This window comes from Anopheles ziemanni, chromosome 2 (assembly GCF_943734765.1).
Source record: "Anopheles ziemanni chromosome 2, idAnoZiCoDA_A2_x.2, whole genome shotgun sequence".
NCBI classification, from domain to species: domain Eukaryota; kingdom Metazoa; phylum Arthropoda; class Insecta; order Diptera; family Culicidae; genus Anopheles; species Anopheles ziemanni.
In genome coordinates this window covers 79,491,243-79,516,287 of record NC_080705.1, presented here as the reverse complement: position 1 = coordinate 79,516,287, position 25,045 = coordinate 79,491,243, and the positions used below count along the sequence as shown (strand labels likewise).

The window sequence follows — 25,045 nt, the reverse complement described above, 5'->3', positions numbered from 1 at the left end:
GCGTGTAAAACAACTTCACCTTATGAGCGTATCGTTAGCGAGGTAGGGCTGCCACCGGTCGCCCCCCGTACCACAAGCGCCATCGCCCGCCGGAGCCAACGGAATGCTTACTGGAAATGCAACGGAAATGAGAGAAAAAACGCGCGAGAAAGGGTAAATACAGGCGAACCACATACAATAAGCGAATAAATACGGGAAACAAAAAAAAAAAGGAAGCAGCTCGGCTGAGCAATGAGACGAAAGATATATGTAATAACTGAACTGGGTAAATGGAAATGATGACACCACTGTGTCAACGACAGCCATCGACAAACGGATTCCGTCCGTCACGGTTCGACGTCCCGGTGAAAGAGGCGTAACTCTGGAGATTGGGGTTTTAATAGGCCAAAAATGAATGTATACACGGTTCGAGTATCGCGAGAAGGAAGGACATTTCGTTGATAGTTTTTCGTTTTCTTTTCTTCCTTTTTCAATTTTTAAAATAAGTTCATGATTGGGGTTTAGTGGAGCGTACTTTCAAAACGAGGTCAGACCCGATAATTGAAGTTATATTTCCGTACATCGTATCTCCTCCTGCTTACGATCGAATTTTCTTTTACTCCTTGTTGGTCATAGTACAGGAGGGTGGTTAACTCAGAAGGTCGCTGAAGTAGCCTATGTTTAAATTGATACTATTGATAGCTAAGCAAACTTTATTATGGGAAGTAATAATAAATCAAAATATTAAATTAGTTCTATTTTATTAAAAAAAAAAACTGAACTATGTAATTGAATTTCAGACGATCGCAAAACAAAACCATCGCTTGATAATGTTGGTAAGGTTAACATAAATAACAAAGAAACAAAATATTGAACCTTCTTTAAGCAACAATATGTTAAAACCAGGTAAGCTGTTTCAATACTTTTATTTTAAAAATTAAAAACCAATGGTCAATTTTTGTCATTGACTAACACTATTTTGATCTTTCATGTTTTAAACTCTAAAGCCAACCAGTCTAATAAATCAAGGTTTCATTTGGTTGTTATGATAGCGTAATTTTAAAACTAATTTTTGATCAATTTTTCTCACTTGTATTCCACACAGCCTTTTAAATCTACTCTACCTGTACCAGAACTCAATTTAATTTGAAACATTTTAAACCAAAATATCGTAGCAATCGATATGTAAGGTAAATAAATCATTTCGCCGTAAATTTGGCTATTTTAAGTCCTTCAACAACATGATCGGCATTTCGCGGTAGAGTCACTTTCTTCCCTTCTCAATACTCATTAATTTTATTGTTATTTTATTGCACGCTGCTGTTATACTGTACTGTTACCTTTCAGTCCCAGTCAATACGATAGTTGGACAAAATGTCTTTCGATTTGTTTGTCACTGAATTCGAGCTAAACTTATGGTTTAACAAGCGCATTGGTTTATTGTTATTGTAGTGCTATTCACAACTTGACGGGGAATCCTTATACGGTTCCCGCATGATGAAGATCGTCACCGTTCACCGGATGCTCGTAAAATCAATCATTACCGCATACTACATTACCTTCAAGGACATGCAAAACGGCACCGTACCACCGTGCCACCGAGGACGTGACACGCTACCGGGTGCAATGCAAATTTTACAGCTCACCGGCGACGGATGTGTGTCGTGAAATTAAATCGATCTTTATCCACTGTTTTACCCTTCACCTCTCGGTGCCCTGCACCCAAACTCAAGGGGTGCTTTCAGGACAATCTATCAACAAAGGGCGCCCTATGTCAACGCTGTGTCAATGGTGGTGGCGCACACCAGAACCAGCCCGGCAGCACTTTGCGCACGCTTTCCGGAGGCCAGGATTGGGGTTGTTTGTCAGGCAATCGATACCATTAGCATAAACACAGCATAGTTTCGCGCTACTCGATTGATTGCATAAACGTCAACAACAGCGAGCATTTTCCAAACACCACGGTGGGATGAAACAACCACCTACCTGGGCCCCTCAGCAACCCCCTCGGACCCAATCGAACGGTTCGTCCAGGAATCCCAATGCTTCAATGATCTGGGCCTCGTTTTGCGCGTTCGCATCCCGTGGCAGTCGCACCCCGAGGGTGTGCTGGTGCGAAACCAACCAGCCACATGCACACATACAAACATGTACGCACACACAAACGCCTGCCACGTCATGCCACACTCATTACGGATTAACACATATTCAAATCTGCTCAAAGTCACCTTCCTGTCGCAGGAAGGCGGTAGCACATGGTGCATGGGGAGCGGGGGAGGGGAACTAAAGCGTTGGCCAACGGTGGGCCAGTGGCGACGGAGGGGAAACCGGTCGGTGTGCGACATCGACAGGGAAACAGCTTTAAATAATTGAATTCCGTCGGTTCACACCGTGCGACGTATTTCCAGCGTCGCTCGCGAACCGAACGGCGGGCGGATGAATTTTTCATGCCGCCTTTTTCCGCCGTTGTTGTTCTTTTATTCTAAACCCCTCGCCCCAGACTCGATAAATGCCGAGGGAGTGAGCTAATGCGTGTGTTGAGTACATATTTTACTAAACAATCAAGGCCAATCATATTGCCGTTCACTGTGCGGGGTTTTAAGCAAGCAACCGATTACTTAAACCAAAGTGGACTTGTTTGGAGGGTAATTGAAAAAAGTGGCTACGAAAATAGTCCCTATAACAGATGGAGGGATTTTGTGTTTTCCTAAAAAGTTTTTGTTTTTATATGAACTTTACAAACCAGGGTTCAGTGTGTTAACTCTGTCGCGCAGTCAACCTGTGCGCAGAGACGGATTAAGCGGTCTACGGCAGCCATAAGTTGAAGGCCGCAAAAACATGCAAAACATTCACCAGTCAATTCTAGATTTCAAAATTTATAAAATAATTAATTTTGATTAAACCACATGTTTTTAATAGAGAATCAAATTAAAATTAAACTACAATTTTCCTTAATGTTAGTTGATTGGAAAAATTTAATTGCCAAAAGCCTGATTTACAAAGCGTCATTTGATGCAAAAACATCAAACATAAATAACTTTTCAAAAAAATTATTTTCCACGATTTCTATGAACCAAATTGATAAGTAATTTATTTTTATTTTATTTAAATTAATTTTCTTCGGCAATTTAAAATTGCCAGTCATGACATGTTTGAAAAGGCACGAATAATGTTAATCAAAATTACTTTGCTTGGAAATGTGCCGGACATTACTTTTGCTAATCCATGTCCATTATCCTTAAACTATTGTGAGCTTTTTCCTCTTCTTTAATTAAATCTCTACACTGATCTCTTTCATTTACGTCTGTGCATCAATCTCATATTTTAACCCCAGAAAACAGGGCAAAATACAATTCAGAATAGATGAATCATTCTGACATTTTCATATTCTTAAATTATTTGCATTCTAAAGCAAATTCACAACCTCATCACGGAACAAGCAACTTTGTTGTAAAACTATAAAAATAATAACAATATTAAAATAAAAAAAAATGGGAAACTCGAAAGCTCGGGACCACAAGCCCCTGCTTAGTTTGAGCCTCTGCCTGTGCGCAGTGGCGTTGGTTGTAGGTCTTTAGGCCTTATTGAGACATCGAATCACAACCAGAACTCTGCACTATAAGTATTATAGTGTATAGCACTTATTATACTATAAATTTCCATAATAAGTCGAATACTTCTTCTACTTGGCGTAACGACCGTCTTCGGTCATGCCTGCCCCATAAGGGACTAAACAGACTTTTTCCCTGTGAGTATGTGGATAGTCAGTCCTCTCGTAGAGAGGAGGGTCTGTTCTCTGTTGGGATTCGAACCCACGCCGTCGAGGTGGTGAGCCCCGGCGCTCATAGGCCGATTTTCTATGGCCGAGACGAATGCTACAAGTTTTGCAAAAAAAACTGGTGTCTGATTCGTAATTATTTAAAACTTTGGTAATGAATGTATTTTTTCAGCGAAAAATCGTTTTTTTAGTTTGAATTCCCATTTTAAAGTTAATTTTTGTACTTCGTGCCGAGTCGAAAAGAGAACATGCAAAAATTGGTTTCCAACCAATTTTGTAGCAGTAAATCAACGAAGTGAATAATAGAAACGGTTTCGTTACCATTGAATTGTTATTGTACTTATAACAAATATTTTAAATATGGCCAATTATCTATTTACCAAACGTTCAAAGACGATGGTGACAAAGAAGGAAAATTGTTCTACGAATTAATCTTGTCTAAAAGAATTCTGTTGTAATATTGGACAAATGGTTGAACAAGAATTAGCATTTGACTTTTAAAGTTTATACTAAGAAAGGCAAATCAATGTAAAATATAGCTTTATGTGTAAATAACTAAAATATTTATGAGAATAACAGGAAAACAGCGGGAAATTTACAAGAATTCTTTGCTAGCCTTACCTTGCTTTGTATGGACGAATTTTCGGCAACAGGAGAATTCGTCCAGGCAATTTTTCCGAATGATTCTGCTTTTTCGCTGCTTTTCACTAGGACCGTTAGAAGGTTTGTAGCTGTGTTTGTGTGTCGTTTCGTATTATCCCCCGGCCGTTTTCCTTCGCGTCGTACCGCCCCGTCGTACGCCCGCTGGGTTTCGTTCGTGTTCAAAAGCTTTCCGTTTGATTAATCGTTGTTGTTGCGTTTTGACCTATTGGCTCGCTGCTGCTACTGCTACTGCTGCTGCTGCTGCTGATCCTCGGGATTGCCTGTCCGCTGCTGGTTCATTGGTTGCGTTGTGCCGCGTTGCCCCTTCCGGTACCGGCACGCCTTTTCTATTTTCTCCGCCCAGCTGGTGGTGTCGAATGCCCCCTCACAGCTGTCCCCTGCAGTCTCCGAACGCTGATCCCGGCAGAAATGGCCCGTTACCGTCGGTGCATAATACGTTAGAAGTAGTTAACGGAAAAGAACGGACGAGCGGAGCTGAACAAATTAAACTTGTCCGTTCTTGCTTGCGGTGCTTGTTAGTTGCTTGTCACTCCTGGCGCCGGTTGCAGGATACGAACGCCATATTTTCCACTTTATTGCTGCACATTCCGCCTCGACGCTGGGAAACTGCTCGGGCCGGAAGAAGGTGTCGCACTAGAGGGATATGGTAACCCTACGATAAGATTTATCGCGTCGTTGTATCGTGGCGTGTACGCTTCCCTAGTGCACTTCCGTTGCTTGCTGACGGAAAGATGGCTTGGTCCTTACGGGTTGAGAAGCACGAATGGATATCGAAAGGCTGCTGCAGCTTATCCAGCCCCGGGGGGTTTGCCTCGACACGATGACGGTATCGATGGCTATATCTCGAATCACGCTGTCACTCTACACTACTGGCTCAACACACCTTCGACCACGATTGATACTGATAAACTGACGTCTGCACACTTTCCGATACGTAGATAAGCCACTAGGGGGGTTTGTAAGCGGTTCACTATACTCTATGTTCTAACCGGCTTTGAAGCACTAGCTCTGGCCTGCTGCGTATGTCAGAGACGAAGAAATTATTTTTAAAAAAATGCATATGAATAAGATGCACACACACATACATACAGAACAAAACACTCGATTGGAGACGACCTGAGTAAAACAAATCACGATAACCGAGCAAGCTGTGACGAGCAACTGAAGACCTCGTTTTATCTGTCAGTAGTAGATGGCAATAACGATAATGAGTGCAGATGAAGATAGGCTCGTTTTCACCACCACGCGCTCGCCACCTCAGCTTCCCAGCGTCCCCACGAACCTACCGGACCGGAAGGAACCGGATTCCAAGTGAGCATAAAAATATCACCGTCTCCAACGCTCGTCACCACACGACTTTCTTGTGGGTCAGTAGGCTTACAGGTGAGTTATTTCAAGGGAGGGATGGAAGCAGTTTTCCGCGGTCACTAACTACCCCATGGAAAACCTCTCCTTCTACTCCCGTGAGATTACCTTTTTTTTTCTTTTGGTTCTTTCGGTTCACTTGTTCGCTTCGCTGCTTGCTCTCTGTTCATTCATAGGCGTGTGCATCTATTGCTATCTATCTTTTTCGCTCTCTCGTGTTAGTTTTTACTCGGGCACATCTACCCCACCGCATTCTTATTTCCCTGCTTTTCCACACACACCAGTGCACTACACCAAAATGTAAACCGATGAAAACTGAAATTCTGCCGTTTCAAACGTTCCCACGACGACTTCCGTTACTGCTGAATTTTTCTTTCTATATTTTTTTTTATATCATCCCGTCACGGCCTACTTTTTGTTGGTCACTTCGAGTATTAATGTTTCAGCATGGAAAGAAAACGATCAAGTGAAAACGCTGGCGGAGATATTTTACATTATCTCCACGTAGCGTGAGCAGCTGGCCGAAAGTTTTCCTAAAATCATACATCCCTGATTGTTTCAGTTACAAATACACCCACGCATGCACGCACACACATACATACAGGCAGGGAAACTCGAGAAGAAACATCGTCCGACCCGGTGAAGGGATTGTCTCCAGCTGAGGAAAAGTACTTTCTCTCCACACATTTTCGTGAGGCAATAGGGAGGCTTCCTTTTTTACCAAGGACTACACTTCTGGCAACGGAGGGATCTTCCCTGTTTTGTTTTCCAACCCTTACATGCGCACACACACACACACACGCGCACACGCGTACACATGCACCTGCTGGATGATGGTTTTGCAGGAGCAGCTCGCACAAAGAGTACACACTTTTCGCTGGTTACTGGGATGGATTGGACGGTTTTAAGCATGCCAGACACTGATGGAGGTTCGGAATTCTGTGAATGGCCCCGATTCGCACCGTAACAGCTCGTTTTTTCGGCACGTACTGGGACGTGAACACCATGGACACAATTTACGACTGACCAGTGAGCATGGGGCCGTTACATTTCCCCTCATGCATTCCGACACACCGAATGCCCGTGGGGCCAACTCATATGTCACGCTGCCAAAGGGCGATGTGCTCCTGACCTCGGCAATTTCCACACTACCACCCCATCCCCCCGAGAGAACGCACCTTAATCGTAAACAGGAGACCACTGTGCATGCAAAAGCTGAAAAGGAAAAACCCCACAAAGATACCACCGAATGAATGGATCCGCACTGACCACCGTTGGATGGGAAAACGGTGGTCCGTCAACGCCACCAGCCAGCAGCGGTTATCAGGGTGGTTAGGTTTTTCCGCGCTCGCAACGAACACCTGCCAGAACGCACAAAGCCACACGATGACGGTAAGGAAAGCGAAAAGAACTCCACACAGCAGCAGCGTGCACACGACCGAATGATGGGTTTCCCAGGCTGGCCGTGGCTTCCGTGATGGAGGCGCTTTTCGCTTTTCTTTGCCCCCGGCGAGGAAAACACTACCGAAAAACCCGTCGCGTCCAGGACCGCGCCAGTGCAAGTTTTTCACGCGAATTTCACCGTAACTGGCACGAGCGCCCAATTTCTATATCTTTCCGTGAGGGCGAAACAAAAACCAATATGGCGTTAACTACACACTACACACGGGCACGCATACAGTCGCACCAAGCCGTCATACACAAACATACACACTACTGTGCAAGGAAATCGTCTCAATTTGGGCACGCGGTTCGCTCCCGGTTCTCTTCATGGCTTGCCAGCATGTAATTTTCCATTTTTTTGTAGTTCCATTCAGGTTGTTACTTTTCCTGATTTTTCTTTACTTAATTTTTCTCTTTTGTCTCTCTCTTTCTCTTTAACGCTGCTGTTTTCTCTCACTGATCGACAAGCAATCGGATCGGAATGGTTATGCTACTACTTGGGCTGGAGTTTTTAATATTGTGATTTCTTTTTGTTTTTTCCCCCACTGGCTGTACCAGTGGTTTCTTGGGCCGTAGGGTTTTTCTTACATGTTCGATGAAACTTTATCGCATACCGTTCTCACACTACTCTAGCATGCCATGATCACGTTCACTACCCACTACGGGACCGACGTTTAAACGACGTTCCACATATTGTTTTACAGCCATAAAGGTGCAATTATTTTTAACTGTTAACGCTGCACTACCGTACCTACGTATGCCCGACACTAAGCTAACTTCAATAACGTTTCCTAATTGACGAGAGAAAGGTCGTTTTTTCCGACGGAAAACTCCTCCGACGAACGATATCGCTCTCGGCTCTTGCGAGCTGTGTTTCAGCACAGGAATCCGCTACTCCGATGGGCACGGTGAAAACCTCGTGCACTTCTGGTCACGCAGGCTCTCAGCGAGCGGGCTACCGAGCGTTTTGTTCATCCATTTCCACAAAGGAAAACCCCGCGTGAATGTAGGGCACCGTTTTCTCACGAGCAAGTTAACAAACCCGCCAGCAATGGTATTGGAGTTTTTCTCCGGTCATCTCGCCAGCGATCTCACCGTGCTTACTTTATTCTTTTTTTAACCCGTCGGTTTAGTTGCTCATTCCCCTCCGGGGGGAAATTGCTAGGGTAGAGAAGGATGTGCACAGGGGAGTATTCTCGTGGATCGGTGTGTAGGTGGTTTTTCTTTCTGCGATACTGTCTCTCCCTACGCTTCTAGATCCAGATCAGGTGGCTCTCCCGGTTTACAGTGAAGATATTTACCTTTACCATTTCCACCCACCTCCACAGAAACTACTAGTAGAGTGTGTGTTGGTTGGAAAAACTCCAAGAGAGAATTTTTCCCTCGTTCACATTCAAGCACGCGTTTTGGCTTACATCAACAAATGGAAAATTTATCACCCTACCACCCTTGTCCCTCCCGCAACATATGCATCGTTTCGTTTATCAACATACAACATTTTCGGTGTATTCATACTTTGTAGTGTGAAAACGCGTGTTGTTAGCAGTCGGGGAAAGCAGATGCTTAACTAATGTGCTGCTGCTGTTTTTTAAAGATTGAAAATACGAAGGAGGCGCATGGTGTTTTACAGGAAATAATGATGTATGTTAAGATTTTATGCTTTTCAAATGTTATTTCGTTACAATTGATTTGATAATTCTTTTTTACCTAGTATTATTATTTTTCTACTCGTTACTCCTTGAAAAAAGTAATCATTTTATATTTTTTTTGTTTTTGCTAAGAATAACGTGATCATTACCTTTTCTTATTTTTATTGCACTGTTTTATTGTTTTTTCCGATATTGATAAGAAATAAACAATTGCCCAATATTTAAAAAAAAACATAATTTCTATAATTTCATTTGATCCATATTATTTGTGGACCTTGAATGCCCTACCATTTTTACGGTAACGCGTTAAGCTGTAACGTATTGTAACGCTTCGAAACTGTCAACCAGCTGTTTAGTGATGGGGAAACTGAATCCCTACAGGGATTCGAATCTTTCGATTCAAATCCATTGAGAGATCCGGATCTTCGAACCCAATCCGAGTCCCAATCCGTCGTATCGTGAAAATCGGTTCAAAGAATCAAAAGTTATTAACAAATTGGCAATTTTTCGCCTAAATGGCTATTCGAAGTATTGAATACCTTGTTCCAGTCAAACCGGTAGATTTCCGAAGCTTTTCGAAAAATAAACTTTCTCAAAACCTAGAAAATATAGAATAATCTATTGTTACACAAAGTTGAGTGTCTTGAGCAGACCTTTCATTTAAGGGGTTACATGTACAAATCGGTTCAGCAGTTGTAAAGTTATTAACAAATTTGTTATTTCAGCAGAAAATACCAACCAAGGTTTCTGCACCTACGCCTCAGAATTTCATAAACTAAGATTTAATAATTGGGAGGACGGAAACGACACACTTCTCGACGCTGCCCCATACAAAAGGTAAACAACACTTTGAAAAAAGCGAAAAAATGGCTGGCCGTCTTGACGATCCAAAACGACGCCACCTACGTGTCGAGACAAACGTGGAAACGAAACGACGCGGCTAGCTATTTTTTCGCTTTTTTCAAAGATGTTGTTTACCTTTTGTATGGGACCGCGTCGAGAAATCTGACAGTTTGTATCGTTTCCGTCCTCCCAATTGAAATACCCTCATTTGTTACAGCTGTCAACATACAGCTGTCAAACATCTCGCACGTGCCTAAAAGCGGCGTGGTACATGTTTTATAAGTGTTTTATTATAAAATATTGGCGAAAAAATGGTTGCCAACAAACGAAACACTATTAAACGAAAAGCATCGGACAAAGAGACAGAGGAAACAAATGCCCCACAGCAGGAATTGGAAGAAACCGGCGGCGACCATAGCGAAGCGAGCGACTATGAATCGGATAAGGTTTGTGTATGCTAAAGTGCCGGTATCGAATGTGTTGTTTCGTATCGAAGGATTGCTAGACAGGATGTATTAACACTTCCGCTTTACGATTTGTGCAGGAAAACCTTCTCGGAAACATCGATAACGATGCAGACAGCAGCGATTCGGAGGGCGACGAGGAGTACGTCTCGGACGATGAAGAAGCATTGAGCTTCGAGAGTGCCGATTCCGACTTCGACGAAGCTGAGATCAAAGACGTGGAGAAAGCCGCTACCGCAGACGGCGATGAATCGGAAGAGGACGACGATGATTCGGCCGCTGACGTGAACAGCGACAGTTCCCCGGAGGAGGACAACGGAGATGAAAGCAGCGAATTCGAAGAAGATGTCCCGGAGGAAGAAGAGAAGAAAGAGACAAAGTTGGACAGTGTTAAGAAAGCCGTCACAAAGAATGAAGCCAAAGGAGAGGTTGCTGAAGCAGATGTCGATGATTCCGACAAGGATGCTAAACTAGATGATGCCGATGATGATGCCGATGACGATGACGATGACGATGACGATATACCGAAACTGAAAAAGATTGAGTCGGTGCTAAAGAAACATGCTGTAAAGAAAGTACGCGGTGTTGGCATTTTCCCTCCCATGCCAGAGGTAAAGAAGGGTAAACCACTGGATGAGTATGCCGACGGTGACACGTCGGACGAGGAGGACATCCGCAACACGGTCGGTAACATACCGATGCACTGGTACACCGATTACAAGCACATCGGGTACGATTGGGATGCGAAGAAGATCGTCAAGGCGAAGCAGGGCGATGCTATCGACGAGTTCCTGAAGCGCATGGAAGATCCGGACTTTGGGCGCACGGTAAAGGATCCGCAGACGGGCCAGAACGTGGTCCTGTCCGAGGAGGACGTGGCGCTCATCAAGCGCATCATGGCCGGCCAAAATCCGGACGCCGAGTACGACGATTACGGGAAGTGGATCGAATGGTTCTCGTCGGAGGTGGAACAGATGCCCATTCGGAACATTCCCGATAGCAAGCAGTCATTCCTGCCGAGCAAGGCAGAAAGGCAACGTATCGGCAAGTATGTGCACGCCCTGAAGATGGGCTGGATGAAGACGAAGGCCGAAAAGCGTCGGCTGGCGGCGAACAGCAAGGGACCGAAGTTCTACATGCTCTGGGAAACCGACCATGGGCAGGAGGAGATGCGCCGTATTCACGATCACGTTGTGGCACCGAAACGGCCACTGCCACATCACGCCGAATCGTACAACCCGCCGCCGGAGTATCTGTTCAACGCGCAAGAGATGGAGCAGTGGAAGCGCTACGAGGACGAACCGTGGAAGAGGAAGCTGCACTTTATCCCGCAAAAGTTCAACAGTTTGCGTGAGGTTCCGGCGTACAGTAATTACATCAAGGAGCGTTTCATTCGCTGCCTCGATCTGTACCTTTGCCCGCGTGGCAAGCGGACGCGTGTCACGGTCGGACCGGAGTATTTGGTCCCGAAGCTTCCATCGCCGCGCGAGCTGCAACCGTTCCCGACGCTGCAGAACCTAATCTACAAGGGCCACACGGATATGATTCGCACTATGAGCGTGGAACCGTTGGGCGAATATATTGTGACCGGATCAGATGATCACACTGTCAAAAGTAAGTTCCAACCTATGTAATGCGCGCACTTCATTATATTTACCATGATTAATTTAATTCCAGTTTGGGAAATTTCCACCGCACGTTGCATCCGCACGATCCCAACCGGGGACATTGTACGCTCGGTTGCCTGGTGTCCGAACAGCAAAATATCGCTGATGGCGGTCGCGACCGGTAAGCGTGTCCTGCTCATCAATCCGAAGGTGGGCGATCATTTGCTGGTGAAGAAAACGGACGATCTGCTGGCGGAGGCACCGCGGTCCGACACGGTCGATAACGAGCGCATCCAAACGGCCGTCCAGTGGGGTGAGGTGACGGAGGAAGAACGGAAGGCGGGCGTCCGGGTGGTGATAACACACTTCCGCGAGGTGAAGCAGGTGACATGGCACGGACGGGGTGACTACTTTGCCAGCGTTATGCCCGACGCGGCCAACCGGTCCGTGCTGATCCATCAACTTTCGAAGCGTCGCTCACAGCTGCCGTTCTCGAAAAGCAAAGGGCTGGTCCAGTGCGTCCTGTTCCATCCGGTTAAACCGTGTCTCTTCGTGGCGGTAAGAAGTCGCTTCCTGTGAAAGAAAGATCGGTTAGTAGCGGGTTCCTGAAATATAATCGCACCATTTTCCACAGACACAACGGCACGTGCGCGTGTACGACCTGGTCCGGCAGGAGCTGCTGAAGAAGCTGTACCCGGGCTGCAAGTGGATCTCCAGCATGGCGGTCCATCCGAAGGGTGACAATCTGGTGGTCGGCACGTACGAGAAGAAGCTGATGTGGTTCGACCTGGACCTCTCGACCAAACCGTACCAGCAGCTGCGTCTTCACAATTCGGCCGTGCGAAATGTGGCGTTCCATCAGCGCTATCCACTGTTTGCCTCGGCGAGCGATGATCGAAGCGTGATCGTGTGTCACGGCATGGTGTACAAGTAAGTCGTGGTTGCTCGATTCAGCTCGTAATAGTTGTAATTAAATCAACACCGCCTTTTCCATTCCCTCTTTCCAGTGATCTACTACAAAATCCCCTTATTGTGCCGCTGCGACGACTGGAGCAGCATAGCCGCGTGAACGATTTCGCCGTGTTCGATGTCGTGTTTCATCCAACTCAACCGTGGGTATTCTCGTCCGGAGCGGACAGTACGGTCCGTCTTTTCACGTAAACTCGGGACGTCCGAGCACCGTGATGTGTTTAGGTTGATCGAGCGTTTCTTGCATAACTTCTACAATCAAACATATGCACCAGCCTCCTAGGTTATTTTGATTTATTAATACAATGAATAAAACAGAAATGCGGAGTTCGGTATATAACGGCTGTTTATTTACATCAGATTTGGGGATGTCTACATGTTGAATCTATGTGTTTGGTGTATTGTCTGTTTTTTGGAAGGTTATAAATTTCTAAAATAAACTAAACGAATTGCTTACTTGCTTAGAAATCTCAAATTAAAATTAGGACAATTGGATTCAATTTCGACCCAAGACTGCTTATAGTAGATTAAACTGCAATAATACTTGATCCACAGAATTTTTACTTCATGCACATTGTTAAAGGTTTCCGTAGGGAATTTACTTTAGTAGCATATATACATACAATATTATAGTTTCTTGTCTATCAATTCTAATATCACATTTTAAACAGGGTACCGGTTTGTTTGAGCATTGTGTAAGCATTGAAAAATGTTTTGACTAGAACTGAAATTAGTACGTGCTAGAGTTTCGCCCAATATGGTTACTTTTCTTTTCACCAGGTTGCCAAATGTTTAAATTGAAACTGGCCCGGGGAAAAGGTGCTAAACGTTTGCGGAACGTGTAGGAACATCGAAAAGTATCTTTTTTGCTTGGTTGCCGACCTTCTTCGGCCATGCTTGTGCCATGAAGGGCTTACCAGACTTTTACCGTTTGTCCAGGGAGGATTCGGAATCGAATTCGAATCCACACTGGCTTGGGACGCTTAGAATAGAAAAGTATGTCATAATTAAGAGTTGAAACTAGGCTGCAATCTATAAAATATTCAATTTCGCCCCAGCACAATCGTGTCGCCTACTGAGTTGACCATCATTTGCTGCTGATGATGATCGTACTGCTCCAGCTGCTGCTGTTGCTGTTGATGCTGCTGCATATCATACGAGTTCATCTGAAAGTCAGTGGTTGCTAGATCCTGAGAACTTACAGCAAACGAAACAGAAGTACCAGTCCCCGGTAGTGTAATGAGCGACGACTGCACGCCTAGCGGTTGTAGCAACGGAAGCTGCCCAAGCGGGGACACCCTATGTGATGGAATCCGATCGGTAAGCTTCAGTAATTTCGGTTGCAGTTGGCTATGGCCGTAGAAGTTATCCACCTTGGAGAAGTTGTTGGCGAACATTGCTGGTCGAATGATGGGCTGCTGTTGGTGCTGTACGAGCTGAAGGCCACTTACGTCGGGGTGTTGTAGTTGAAGCTGTTCGTAGTTGGAATGGTTCAAATCCATCGGTTCTCGATTATCCACGATCATGACATCCGAACCGACACTCTCGCAGGCACGTGAATCATCCTCTTGCTGTTGTTCTTGACTGTTACCGACTGCATCTTCCACTATCGAAACATTTCCCTCCAAAGGCATCTGTTCATCGGGGATTTTCTGTGTGTCCTCGATCGGGCTGTCTTCACCATTCTCCGGATGTTCGTGCTTTGCCCGGTGCAGCTGATATTTCAGCTCGCTTATCGACACGAACGGACATTTGGCGCATTTGTAAAGCAACCGCGATGCCTCGTCGGCGTGCATCCGCTCCAGGTGCTTCCGGTAGGTCGTGCTCTGGATGCTGGTGTAGTCGCAGTAGCTACACTTGTACATATGGTTCCCCTTGGTGTTGTGGCGCATCTTGTGACGCCGGAAGGCATTGTGATCGTTCGTCGTGTAATCGCAGTGTTCACACTTGAATCGCTTTTCGTCCGAGTGTTTCGCCGAGTGTGATTGCAGCAGGTAGCGCGTCTTAAACATCATCCCGCACATGACACATCGATGCTTCCCGGGCGCCTCACTCGCCAGCCCTCCGTCCGAGGTGGGTGGATGCTTCGCTTCCATATGGGAATGCAGTTGGCGCTGGCTGGTGAACTTTTGACCACACTTGACACACTTAATAGGAACGGCGGAGGGTTTATTTGGCTTCGACGACGACTTGGCGGCTGTAGCTGATTCCACCGGGGGTGCATTCTCCACCACCGCCATGTCGGTTGAGGCAACATCCTCGGAAGTGTTCTGTTGCTGCAGTTGCTGCGTTTGAACCGGCTGAACCGGATCCCGATGCGATCGTCGATGATTCCGCAACTGCTTGTTGTTCTTGAACGCCTTCGAGCAGATGGCGCACTTAAAGTTACGCTCCTCTGAGTGAATCTTCATGTGCGTGTTTGTCAAACGGCAAAGGACTGGCGTTTTGAAGCTGCACAGCTGACACGCGTACAGTTCCATATCAACCGCATGCTCACGCCACAGGTGCGTATGGAGTGTGTTCCAGTTGCGAAACTCTAGCGAGCCACACTCCGGGCATCGGATTGCGCCCGACTCGGCACTGCACGCTGTTGCCGGTAAGTGACATTTTCGATGATACTCGAGCCGATCCGGTTGCCGGAAGCGTGCCCCACACTCTTTGATGTCGCATTTGTAGCCCTCCTCCTGTGGGGTAAGATTGGAGTATAGCTTCTTCAGCTTCGTTATGCCCGTCTGCTTTGCGCCCTTTGGACGACCGCGTGGCCGAGGACGATCCGATGCTTGGTCGCTTGTTGCAGTGGACGGAAGTTCGGCGATCGAGTTATCCGTTAGGCCGACACCTTCGTCCACTTCGCTCACCTTCGGTTCATCAGCCGGAGGGTCGAGATTGATCACTTCCTGGGCACATAGGAACAGAATGTCTTTATCTTGCTGCTGCTCAACCTCATCATTATGCGGTTCACTAACGGTTTCCTCCATGGGAACACTTTCCGACGGACAAGAAGTGTCCTGTGGAAGTAAAGAACCACCGCCAACGACCGGTGGCCAACTTTCGGACATCTTTTGCGTTTCGTTTGGTTGCGAGTCGCCGCCACTGGAGTTTGATGGTTGCAGCAGGATAATGTCTTGATCGAACCCGGATTGAAAATTGTCGCAACGTGCTTCTCCAAGTAATCCATCGCAGCTCATGCTTAGGGTGTTGTTATTGCTACCCCCCGATGGGACACTTATTGCACCTTCACCCCCACCCGGATCGTCCCGTTCGTTAAATCCATTGCTGAAATCGCAAACATCCAAGTCATCGTAGCAACCAACATCTTGGTATCCATCCATGGCCTCCTCGTGTGGCTGCTGTTCGACAACCGCTTCCATTAGCTGCCCAAAAGATTGTTCTATCGCTTCGGCATTGTTACCACCGTCCATCATGCCGTCCTGCTGGCGCCTTCCGTCCAGATGAACGCTCGACTGATCCATACTCATGATACACCCAACCGGTGCGTTCACTCCGACGGGAAGTAAGTTTTGCAGCTGCAGCTGATCGTACGTCATCAGGTTCACTTCGTCGACCGATTTCAGGTGGATGGTCGGTTGCTTGAGGACACTTATGTTTTTGATAAATATTTTACTTTTCCTCGGCTCCTGCTGTTGGTGTTGCCCATCGGAAGTAAACGAAGCTAACTGATACCCATTACAAGATGGGTTCGATTGGGTGTTGGTTGTCGATGAGGAGTTTACCGGTGCGATGGAAATACACGACGATGAGCAACTGTCCGGGATTCTCGTTGGTTCTGATACGGTGGTGTACATCATGGGTAAACTGATCGCTCCCTGTCCGATCGATTGCGTTTGTTGCTGCTGTGGTGCCATCAGTCCTAGCATACTCCCATTTTCGTCCACTGAAGGCCTCAAGCCTTGGTCCATACCCTCTCCGGTAAGAGATTGCTCATTTCCTGGCGCCAACTGCGATTCGGTTAGTTGCGAAAGAGGGATTATCGTTGCTGCTGTTGGTGGCACTATCGGTGGAAGTGATTGCGACGAGGTTGATGGCTGCGGCACCGGCGGTGGTGGTGGTGGTGGAGTCGATGTGCAGATTATACTTTCGCAACTACTTGCCCGGCTGGTGGTCGGCGCATTGTACGAATTGGATGCCGACGCCGGCCCTGTGTGATCCAATGAAAGCAGAGGATTTCGTAGAATATCAACATTTTTAATGTAGATACGGTTGCTCCTCGGTTGCGTAGCGACGGTCGAAGGCATCATTTGGCAGTAACTATCATCGATCGACGAAGATGTATCGATTGCGGGCGACGACAGATCGCTTTGACACTCATGGTTCATAAACGAATGATACTTGCCACCATTGGAAAGCAGATTTTCAGCCGTCGGTGTAAAGTTAACGTTCTGCAGCAGAGAAACATTCCGAATGAAGATTTTACTACCGCTCCCGGAACCATGTGCGGTTGGTGCGGCTGGTTGGTGTTGTTCGCTCTGGTACTGTTCATGGGAAGACGATTCTGTAGCAGAAAGATGATTGTCTTGCGAACAAGGGTGCGAAGATTGCTGTTGTTGATCCATTGGAAGCATCTGCTGAACCTGGGTTTGCTGAACATGGGTTCCATTTTGCGTCTCCTGGGCGATAACATCCGGTTTTTTGAGCAACTGTACATCTTTAATGTAGATCCGACTCTTGTTTGGGGCCACCGCGGTGGAAATCGTTTGCGTTAGAGTGCTGCTGGTCTGTGCCACAGACGAAGAAACGGCCGATGGAGCACAACCTGCGCTCTGTTGAAGGTTTGAAATCCTACCGCACAGCAACTCCACCTCGTTTCTTGCCATTTCGTGGTCGTCCAGCAAATGTAGCTCTAGGACTGTCTTTTTGTAAAACTTATTCTCACAAACCGGACAGCTTAGGGTACCGAGAAGCATTCGTCCACCCGTGGTATGCTTTGTTTGTTTGTGCTCAGCCAACGATGGCTCCGAGAGGGTTGCATACGGACAGTGATCACAACGATGGATGGAGTATTCTTCAGCACAACCCACCCCATTATTGCTCGATGCACGCGGTGTATCGTTCAAGTAGTTATCGATGAGGTCGGGTAGCTGGTCGGAAATGGTTGCGCTTGTTAGCTTCAACCGTGTATCAGCCATCTCACTTTTGATAGGTTCCGCCCTTTCTTCGCACTTGATCTCACTTGGATTGCGTGCATTGCGCAGCCGGTTCTCCTGCTGGTACTGCTGATTGATTTGAGTGGGAATTTTCACGAAAATGCTCGGAAGTATCACATCGTTCGGACCGCTGGTGGACCCGCCGCCAGTTCCCGTCCCGCACAGTTGCTGCGAGATGGAGGAAAAGTACGGCGACGAGGGTCCGAATGTGAGTTGATTTGGCGAACCCGGTGAATCGTGCAGCGGTGAATTGAGATGATTCGACGAGAGCTTAAACCGTTAAGAAGTGCGGGCTTTCTTTATAAAAACACCAAAAACTCTCTACTTGGCGGTAACTTACCATCGAATCAAAGCCCAAGCTTTCGCTGCATTGATTTTGGAAAATATCCATTGTAGCAGGCCTTTAAGTAACACGAACTGGAATGCTTCGATTGATTGTCTTCGCTGGAAAAATCACGACACTATCCCGTCCAGTGAATTCCTTTGCACCTACAAAGCCACTATCAAAAGTTTAACATTCTATCAGAAACACAAATATCACCTGGAGCCTTCCATTTTCTGCACCAGAAATTGTTTTCCGTTTTATTCTTTTCATTTCGTCAACAAACAATTTTGACAGCATGTCTGTCATACATGTTTTGATCCAAGTTGTAGTTGCTTTCTCATAATGTTGTCCTTCACGCTCGGAAAATCGAAAACATTCAAAACGACGGTTTAGAAGGATTGGTTCGAGGATCGTGAATTACCCTTTTTACAAAAGGAATATCTCAAAGATGTTTGATGCATAAATAGAGTAAAATGAAAGAACACACATCGATAAAGTCGCTAATAATATTGTTCATCTTTCTTTTATTTCTTCGAGGGAATAAAAAAACGGAACACCGTTCTGATTAATACATCCGATTACATTTGCTTTTATACGACATTCTATTTGTTCGCACAGTTTCGCGTTTCTTTCCTCACACGTTGCACGATTAATGCAAGCACGCCCTTCTAGCCTTGATCCTAGATTTTCCCTTACTTCTATGTACCCTCCACATGTGAGCGCAGCATAAGGGTTAACACACAGACCCGGTGATTTTATTGTCCGCAGAATCCTTGCTCCGTGAAATGAGGCCGGATCCTTTGCTGGCTCATGGTTCGCGGTCTAACAGTACGTAATTTACTTCCTCCATTAACGTCCGACACAACGATTGATGGTTCGATGTATTTAAAAAATGCGTACTAACAAGCACACACGTGATAATGATTATTGCAGTTGTAATTTCTCTGTCTGATTTCATGTCTGTCTAGTTGAAAAGGCTGTTGTACGATGACGTGCAGTCTCAAATAGAATGAGGGGAACAAACAAATCTCCAATCCGAAACCACCACCAGCGGAAGAAACCGTTTGGTTGAAGGACGTCGTTCTGTTTCTATATTTTGATGATAAAGCCATCACGGAAACGCATTCGATGCAGTTGCGCATAATACAAAAAAAAGTTTCACTCATCAATGTCCTGTTTTTATATGTTTCAACTGTTGCTTTATATATATATATATGTATATATGCTTCTGTAACGTTGTGCGTTCTTGCATTAAATGTTTTACTCTTTCCTTCAATTTTATAAGTGCAGCTTTTTGCTTCCGATCACTTCGCCATCTTAAATGCTAGGTGTGGCCACTATCTTGTACCAAGTTCATTTATGTTATGCATTTCTTTTATAAGTGCACATTATCGTATCTCGCTTGTCAGCAGGAGCAGCAGCAGCAGTGCAGTTACATTCGGTTGTCGAAGAAGCAATTTGGTTTTGCTTTCTGAGCATTCTACAATGGATTAGTTATTTGTCGGCTGCCAAAGACAAGCACAATCATGTCAAGTCATAGATGATTTTTATTCAAACCGGTATGTATTATGGCATGGTATGGTGAAAGGACGTTATTTTTTAACGTTTTAAAATAAAGTTAACGTAATTTGAATGAACTTTGCAATGTGTCTGTATATTGTGTGTGTTTGTCAATAAACAAGGTATCTCCTTCGAAATCCCCCCGTGTATATCTTGTATGATCGTTCGATCTAACTAATATTTCATGGCCTCGCGCTCATGCAATTTTTTGTGACTCACTTAGTTCTTTTCCCGTTCCGCACCCCCTTTTGGGTGAACTGTATACTGTTTACATCACAAAAGGTTCATCAGTACCATCCCTCCTACCCCAGCCGACGGACGATTGCAATTCCGGCTAGCTCCGGAAGGTGGTTTTGTGAACGGAGTAAAAGCTTAGACCTAAATACGACGATGAGGACGATGACGACCGCGAACTACCGAACTAACGAAACTAGAGTAAATGTGATTGGAAACTCCACACTAATGCGTACGCAGCTTGCACTGAGTTCCACTGAGAGATAACCTTTCGCACGGAAGAATAGATTCTTGATATGAACGCACTTGAGTCGGTTCGGTTATAGAGTGGTCTCTTATTTTACTCAGCAGTCTGATATTAACGCTACTTAAATTCTTCGCAAAGAATGGGGAGATAGTCAGGGGTAAGAATAAATGAAATAAATTAATACCGATTTCACATAGAAACAAAGTAGTTTTTCTCCAGTACCGGGGGGAGTGGAGGGGCAGTTCAATCATTGGCCGGTTTACCATTGACGGGTGAACCGGTGGTGACTGTACTGCCACTGGTCGTTTCGGTTGCAAGCGGTGCCCTTTTCTCGCCCTCGGCCGGCGTATCCAGCAACGTTTCCTCCGGCGATGCTATACTCGGAACTGACTTTGGTACCGGTGAGGTGATGCCTGCGGTTGGTGATGTGATGGTTGTTTTCTCCTTCGTTCCTGCGGTACCTCCCTTCGATCCAACACCGGACACCGGCGAGCTAGCTTCGGTAACCGCTGCCGCAGCCACCTCTTTGGCAGCCTGCTGAAGGTACGCCGCGCAAATGCACTCGCAAACGAATCGATACTGGCTCTGTGGTGAACAAAAGCATAGTATTAGGGTTAAGCCACAAATTGGACCAATGGGACGGGGTCTTTACTTACCACATTCTGTACCATACAGGGCCGCTGGTCGCGCATCGCCTGTACGATATCCAACGGGTAAATTGGTTCCCGCACTTCCATCAACGCGAGGGCAGTGTCCATCAGTATCAACACCCCTGTCCGTCCGATGCCTGCCGAGCAGTGAACGATAATCGGTGGATTCGAAGCGCTGATGTACCTGGGAAAGGGTTATATTTAACAATAAAATATTTAATCAACTTTCACAGCACGAGTAAATATTGATACATCAAAGTAAGCGAGAGCAGATGATTACTATCTACATCTACATCTACAAAAGATCAAAATAAGCGTCATTAAGCGCTTGCAGGAAAAACATTTTTTTCTAACTCTTTCCATTCTACTCACTGGTGTACCGACGTTGACGAGGGCATATCGTTCGGGCTGTCGTCGCTGTCCGTGTGCACGATGCGCCGCTCGGAGTTGTCCAGTCCACCGTTCTCATCCACGCTGCGCAGCTTCACGTTCTTCAGGCTCGCCTCGATCTCCAGCGGGAGCGTAGTCTCCCGTGCCGAGCGGACCCGCTCGGTGAACTGCAGGAACAGGTTCGGATCGGCCGGCACGTCGTGATCCGGCCAGGCCAGATACTGCATATGTTGGATCGTGCGTGTTTCCTTCGTGCGCTCGTCCGTCATAACGAGATCGCGGAACACGAAGCTACCCGTTTCGTCCGGTTTCTCCGTGAGGCAGGTGATCGAGAACCCTGGCGACGGCACGAGCGGATCGTCCTCGGCCGACGGCCAGTACTGGTGGCACTTGGTGCTGCCACTTTCTTTAACCGTCGTCAGCATCACTACCAGGTGGCTACTTTCCTGCTGCACCATGCGCCAGAAATCGTTGACAGTCGACGGGAGGGGGCCCTGCGTCGCGATGTAGCGGTTGGTGGTCCGGGCCGGGGGTATCTCCATGTTCACGTAGTTTGCATTGATGTAGTCACCACTTTCCGCATTCTGTAGTACAACACGTGTGCAATCATCTAGCGATTGAAAAGAGAATAATATTTAGTTTGAAGAACATAATTCCAAGGTAGGGTGGGTGGGTTTGGTGCTGCAACCTACACGGTGATATGTCCCGGTAGCGATTTTTGCCGATGTTCTCGGGCTTGCGCGCTTCTGTGATGGTCAGATCCGGGTTCTTCCGGTACAGCTGCTCGTACTGCGTCAAAAGCGCTCCCGAAGCAAGCCCGTCCCGCAGCAGCAGCAACGATTGCGTAAACAGTTGGTCCCCGTTCAGCAGTCCCGATGACCGCACGATGTCACTCTCCTCCGGTACGTACTGGTACAGCGGTTCCTCTTCGGTGTAATCGAGCAGGGCGTTCGGTTTGAGGGTTAAGAATAGCTCCCCTCCTTGGAACTCGCGGGATGCCCGAATCAAGCTCACCACCTGCTCGTACGCCATGGTGCTAACGTCGCGCCCGTTAATACGCACCACCTGGTCCCCTTCACAGACCCGCGGTACGCTCTTGTCGGCCGGCGTGTGCGGGGCGACCCGTGACACAACGATCGGCAAACCGTGATCGATGCCACCCTTCACGTTGAAACCGAAGCGACCCTGTTCGTCCGCCGCCAGATGGATCGTGACCAGCCCATTACTACCGTCGTCGCCGGACGCTCCTGTTCCGTTTTCTCCACCGGAACCGTTCAAACCAGCGTAGGCCGGTGGTGCATCGTACATCGGCATCGACGTTCTGGCGCAGTGCTCGATAAAGGTTGGCCTACAATAGAAAAAAATCATGCGAGGAACATAAGCAAGGACGCTTGCATCCGCAACAAGTGAACCATAGACGTGTACTTACTCGTCGCTTTGCTGTTCCCACGCTTTCCGCGGTATCGAGGGCGTCTTCGAGGTAACCTTATCGTACGTGCGCGTTGCCTTCGTAATCGATAGCAGTGTGAGTTGACTCTTCTGGCCACTCTGCGATCCGACCGTCGCACCACCGTTGCTGGTTTCATTTCCCGATCCTCCACCACCGCTTGCACCGCTTCCGTCACCGCCAGTGCCATTCAGTTGCGGTGATTGTGGCTGCGAAACCGTCAGTAAACGCTTGCTGGGCGATCGAATGAACACTTTGGTCACCTTGCCCCGCTGCCGGCTCTCAGTGACGGCCTGTAGCTCGGTGCGGCCGGAGTAGTGAAATCTGGTATGGCAACAAAACAAAAAAATCCGTCGTTATTTTTCGGATAATCAATCCTCTTTTTACCAAACGTACTTAGAGCGTAGGGTTAGCGGCAGGAAGGAACGTGGTGATCGGTGCGGTTTCTTCAGCCGGAAGAACGAGTGATGTTCCACGCAAGCCTTCCACAGCAGCTTGGCATTACGGTGCGAACCCATACTGAACCCGAGCAGTGTGTCGTAGTGTTCGGACTGTGAAGAAGAAGAGCATCAAAGCATTGCTTAGCTTGGTGAGACCAAGGATATAATTACAAGTGACAGAATTCTGCATCCCTAAGTAGGCTAAGACACCTGGTGCAAAAGAATATGTTCTAGTGGATTAAATGGGACAAATTAACGTAGTTACCGAGGGACGCCTACTTCAAAAACAATAAAGACAAGTTACAAGTGGATACACAAGTAAATTATTGTTGTTTTGAGAAGCATTTGTAAAGAAAAATCACATAATAATTAATTTTGTCTTTTCACTAAGTTCACACCTTCCGCTCCCTGACAAACGAACAAAAGCCTCCATTCCCGTCTCACACGGCCAGTTTCTCACCTGTTCCCGACCAAGCTGGATGAAGAAATCTTTCCGTTTGAAGGACACTTTTACCACCTTCGACCAGGAAAACGTATTGATGCGCGTCCCGTTCTGATAGACTAGCAGCCCGAGGGAACAAACACCGAGCGCCAGCTCCTTCCCGGACGAATCCTGTGTGGATGAAATGAGGGCCCAGAAAATCAAATTCGTGTCCAATTTAAGGTGTGCAGCGACGCTAATTGCTTACGGTAGCCCGATGGAAGTCGATGCCGTACAGCTCTAGCCGCTTGGCGTGGTCGAGATAGTTGTACTCCGCGTCGGCCGGTAGCTGGCCACGGTGCAGCTTGTGTAGTTCCGAGACGCGATGCTCCGCCTCTTCCGTCTGCTCCGGGAGTAGCTGTAGTTCGCTGAGATAGCCGGCCGTATGCTCGAGGGGATTGTAATCACCAAGCTCAGCTGCAATGAAGAGGATGATAGTGGATGGGGAATTGTTTTCAATTGGAAGCGTGAGAGGTCCGTTTACCTTGCACGGTAAAGCTGGCCAGCAGGCAGGCAGTGTTGAAACTGACCGGTAGCCGGCCCTGGTAGACGTCACGTCGGATCTGTAGATAGAACTGGTATCGCGTGTATTCTTCAAGCAACCGGCTCGGATCGGTGACGTAGAACTTTACGCGGAACAGCAGCAACGGTACGATTGGTCCACCGTCCTCTTGGCCGTTGGTGCTTCCCCTGCCCGATCCCCTGCCACCGTCACTTGCGCGAACATTTTGGAGCTGCTTGCGGAAGGATTTGTTCGGATCCAACCACCGCACCGGTTGGCGTCCGCTCGGGAACGGAGCTACCACCGGTGTTCCACCATGCCCTCCTATTCCTCCGGCACTATCGTTACCTCCTACTCCACCACCACCGGTGCTCCCACTACTCGATCCACCACCGTTTGGATGGTCTGGCTTGGTGCTGCCACTGTGATTGCTGCTACCCCCCGCCACTACCGGCTGTTCCATTGCCTAGGCCAGCGGCCGGCTCGCGCACCGGCCGGTCGCCCGGGCACGGAAACTGTAGACCGAAGTAGTCCCGCTCGGACAGCTCCACGTGCTGGAAGACCTGCTCGAGCAGTTCGGCGCCCTTGGCGCGCTTGTCCAGATGGAACGTGTGCGTACTTTCATCGAGGAAAAGTACGGTCACCGGTTTTGTTTGCGTTTTCCTGTCACGAGCCAGCTCGGCGCCCCTTACTTTGTACGTACCGCTGAAACCACCGAACCGGACGCGCTCAAGCATCGCTGGCGAGCATCGTCGTTGTCATATCGCTTTCGTGGTAGGATGATGCGAGGGACGAGGAAAGGCGTCGTTTTCTGTCGTCGAGGGTTGTGTTTCGTTGCTTACAC

At 47.2% G+C, this 25,045-nt stretch overlaps 3 protein-coding genes across 4 annotated transcripts; 1 reads left to right on the top strand and 2 right to left on the bottom strand.

Moving 5' to 3' along the window:
- Positions 1–9,968: 9,968 nt before the first annotated feature.
- Positions 9,969–12,997, top strand: LOC131293967 (ribosome biogenesis protein BOP1 homolog). 2 transcript variants are annotated; one of them, XM_058322026.1, is made up of 6 exons: positions 9,969–10,166; positions 10,265–10,585; positions 10,646–11,798; positions 11,862–12,349; positions 12,426–12,721; positions 12,799–12,997. In XM_058322026.1, the coding sequence occupies exons 1-6, from the start codon at positions 10,032–10,034 to the stop codon at positions 12,950–12,952; spliced, it is 2,547 nt and encodes an 848-aa protein (XP_058178009.1). In that variant the 5' UTR covers positions 9,969–10,031; the 3' UTR covers positions 12,953–12,997. The 2 variants fall into 2 exon arrangements, with proteins under 2 accessions (XP_058178009.1, XP_058178002.1); XM_058322019.1 differs by having other exon boundaries at positions 10,265–11,798.
- A 757-nt stretch (positions 12,998–13,754) lies between these two features.
- On the bottom strand, positions 13,755–18,316 carry LOC131294457 (uncharacterized). The gene is made up of 3 exons (XM_058322504.1): positions 18,266–18,316; positions 16,252–18,195; positions 13,755–16,191 (listed from the first exon to the last, which is right to left on the bottom strand). Exons 1-3 carry the CDS (start codon positions 18,314–18,316, stop codon positions 13,804–13,806), a joined length of 4,383 nt encoding a protein of 1,460 aa, XP_058178487.1. The 3' UTR covers positions 13,755–13,803.
- Positions 18,317–20,046: 1,730 nt separating this feature from the next.
- LOC131282944 (tyrosine-protein phosphatase non-receptor type 4) lies at positions 20,047–25,001 on the bottom strand. The gene is given in 11 exon segments (XM_058312496.1): positions 20,047–20,876; positions 20,948–21,125; positions 21,314–21,941; positions 22,024–22,679; positions 22,761–23,102; positions 23,175–23,329; positions 23,679–23,831; positions 23,908–24,116; positions 24,184–24,525; positions 24,565–24,643; positions 24,645–25,001. Coding segments are annotated over 11 exon segments (3,378 nt in total). The 5' UTR covers positions 24,939–25,001; the 3' UTR covers positions 20,047–20,534.
- Positions 25,002–25,045: the final 44 nt, after the last annotated feature.